Raw genomic sequence first — 2,600 nt, forward strand, 5'->3', positions numbered from 1 at the left:
CCCCGCTGCGCCCCTCCACCCCACCGGCCACCAGAGCCGGGAGGAGCTGGGCCACGTCGCCCGCGTTGCCCGCGTCTCCACCGCCTCGCTCGGCCGCTTCCAGCCCCGGCTGCCCAAGGAGCCGGCGGAGCCGCCGTCCCGCAGCGGCGGCAAGAAGCGCCGCTTCGAGCCGCTGCTGGGCAACCTGGCGGCAGAGCGCAGCCGGCAGCTGGAGCTGCTGAGGGACATGAGCAGCAAGAAGCCGGTCCTCGACATCACCCGCGCCGTCAACAAGCAGCTGCGCCAGGAGGAAGCTGAGGCGGCTGCTGCCAAGGGCAAGAAGCAGTCGCAGCGGGGGAAGCGTGGCCGCCGGCAGCAGCGGGTTGGCCGCAGCGGCAAGAAGAGTGGAGCCCGGCGGCAACAGCAGCAGCGGCCTGCGAGCAGCAGCGCTGGCGGTGGCAGGAGAAAGAAGGCATGAGGGACGGGGACTCTGTGCAGCACGGGCCTGGGGATACCTGCCGAGGTGCGGGAAGGGACTGTCAGTGCCAGCCTCCCGCCCAGCACTCTATTCCCACACATTGTCAATAAATATGCTCCAGCCTAAAATGTCCTGCGTTTGGCTCTTAGCTGGCATTCAAGGAGGGTTGTGTTCTCCATCCAAGGGGAGCTGGTGGTGTGTCAGGGGGGTTGGGAGCCCCATTTTGCAGGGACAGGCAGGTAACGTTGCTTCATGCCTGCAGCGTTTCCAGGCAAGACTGAAGCTGAGCAAAGCTGTCTCTTGCTCAGGTAGCTGGGGCTGGGGATCGACCGCAGCTATGAGCTGTGATTTGATCGAGTAACAGCCTGCTCAGACATGAAACAGTCAAAAGGACAGGACGTGGCTGCTGCTGTGTGCTCTGGCCAGGTGGCCTGACGGTGGAGCTCTTGCTCTGTAAGTCAACTGCTGCTGCTCAGCTCTGTGGTATTCGGGTTCAGTTACAAAACGAACGTGAAAACTCACTGTAAGATTTATTGTAGGGCCTAATAAATTGTACAGATTTCCTAGAGAGTTCTGTTGATTAAAATAAAAGTCAGAGCTGGTGACCAGCCGCTGAATTCAACAGAACAATGTATTGAACAGGTTAAAACCTAAATTTCTCCCAGTATTAACAGTAATCCATCATGTCATAGAAATAGTTTCACAGTGTTTTTCTTTACCAAGCAGTTTGAGAGCAGATATTTGGAATTATCTTTGACTTCTGCTTTTTACTCTTTTGAACTCTAGTGCCTCCTGTACGCATGAAATAAAAAATACTATTTGCTGTCCCAATGTGTGGCTTAGCTACAGGAAGGATGTGGTTTGCCGGGGCTGTTCCTAGTAAGAGGGGTAGTAAAACAAATTCCAGCAATCTCGAGTAAATAAAGTTCTCCAACTTTCAGTTGGTAAGCTTGTGAGTGTTTAATGATAACATAGTATTTAGCTGCAAATGAGTTTTTGAAAAAGCTAGGTGATAGCAGTTCTGTAGTCGTTCAGTAGAATGGTAGCTTGATCACAAAAAGCAAAACCTCTGTAAGGCAGCTGCTGAGGTTAGAAGGGATGCATATGACTTGGAGGGGAGGGGATTTGGGTGGCGTTGGCAGGCTGGCTATAGTGCTCAACCTGTGGGCTTTGCAGAGGAGGATGTGCTCTTTGTCTCTTAAAATTTGTTTCTTGCCACTGTGCTCAGCAGCCTGTACCACCGTGGGCTGCTTTGAACTTGCCGGTGGCAGGAATGGTCTTGTGGGCACAACCCACTGATACTAAGCTTTCAAATAAGTAGCTTGGCAAAGTAGGGGCAAAAACCACTTGGACAAGTGGAAAAAGTTCCTTTGTGATACATTCCAGGACTCTTCCTGGCTTTTTCTGCAGGACATGTCTTGTAGCTGCTCAACCAGAGAGTGTGGCTTTTTTTCCACATGCGTACACACCCACAATAAGTATTTTATGCTGATTATGACATTGGAGAACTTTCTGCATTAAAATGCTGGGCAGTTTGTGCATTTCCAGCAGTGATGCGGAACCCAGGCTGGGCTGGGGGTGCGCTGGGGGTGCTGCCGCTTTCTGGCTCTTCCAAGCGGATAAGGGTTTCAGGCCTTCAGGCAGGGGCCCTGGCAGGCCATTAACCTGCTTTTACTGACTCAGTACCTCGCAAAATGTCATTCTTCAGTTTGTCAGATGTGTTGTTGCTTTCCTTAAAACAGGTATGGGTTGATTTGCAGCCAGGTACCACCCATTTACCGTAGGAGTGTTGCTGGAGGGAGCTGAGCGAGGACACCTCTTCCACCCTGCGAAGTCCTCGCGTTTGGTCAACTACGTGACTGGAACCGGGACGCGGGTGGGAGCCGGCGCAGGCCCCGGACCATGAAGGGAATGTCGGGGGTTGCGCTGAGGATGAGTTATGTGACAACTTGGCAAAGGGACCGTCCGATTAATTAACTTGGCAACGAAACTAATTTTTGAGCGGCCTGCGAGTGAGCGACCTGCATTATAATACTCAAAACCACCCCCCCAGGGCAAAAAGCCCCTTGCTCAGGGTAAAACCCTTCCCCTGGGCACGGGGAGCAGCTCAAGGATTAGGTAAGCCGGGCTCTAACTGTGTGTT

General features: G+C 53.2%; 1 protein-coding gene across 1 annotated transcript; it reads left to right on the top strand.

The window, feature by feature from the left end:
- Nucleotides 1-4: 4 nt before the first annotated feature.
- RRS1 (ribosome biogenesis regulator homolog) lies at nucleotides 5-1,361 on the top strand (the record flags this gene model as incomplete). The annotated part of the gene is made up of 1 exon (XM_026841469.1): nucleotides 5-1,361. A coding segment is annotated over one exon (453 nt), but the record flags the coding sequence as incomplete, so codon positions are not given.
- Between the last annotated feature and the right edge of the window lie 1,239 nt (nucleotides 1,362-2,600).

This window comes from Athene cunicularia, assembly GCF_003259725.1.
Source record: "Athene cunicularia isolate RWA chromosome 2 unlocalized genomic scaffold, athCun1 chr2_part1, whole genome shotgun sequence".
Taxonomy (NCBI): domain Eukaryota; kingdom Metazoa; phylum Chordata; class Aves; order Strigiformes; family Strigidae; genus Athene; species Athene cunicularia.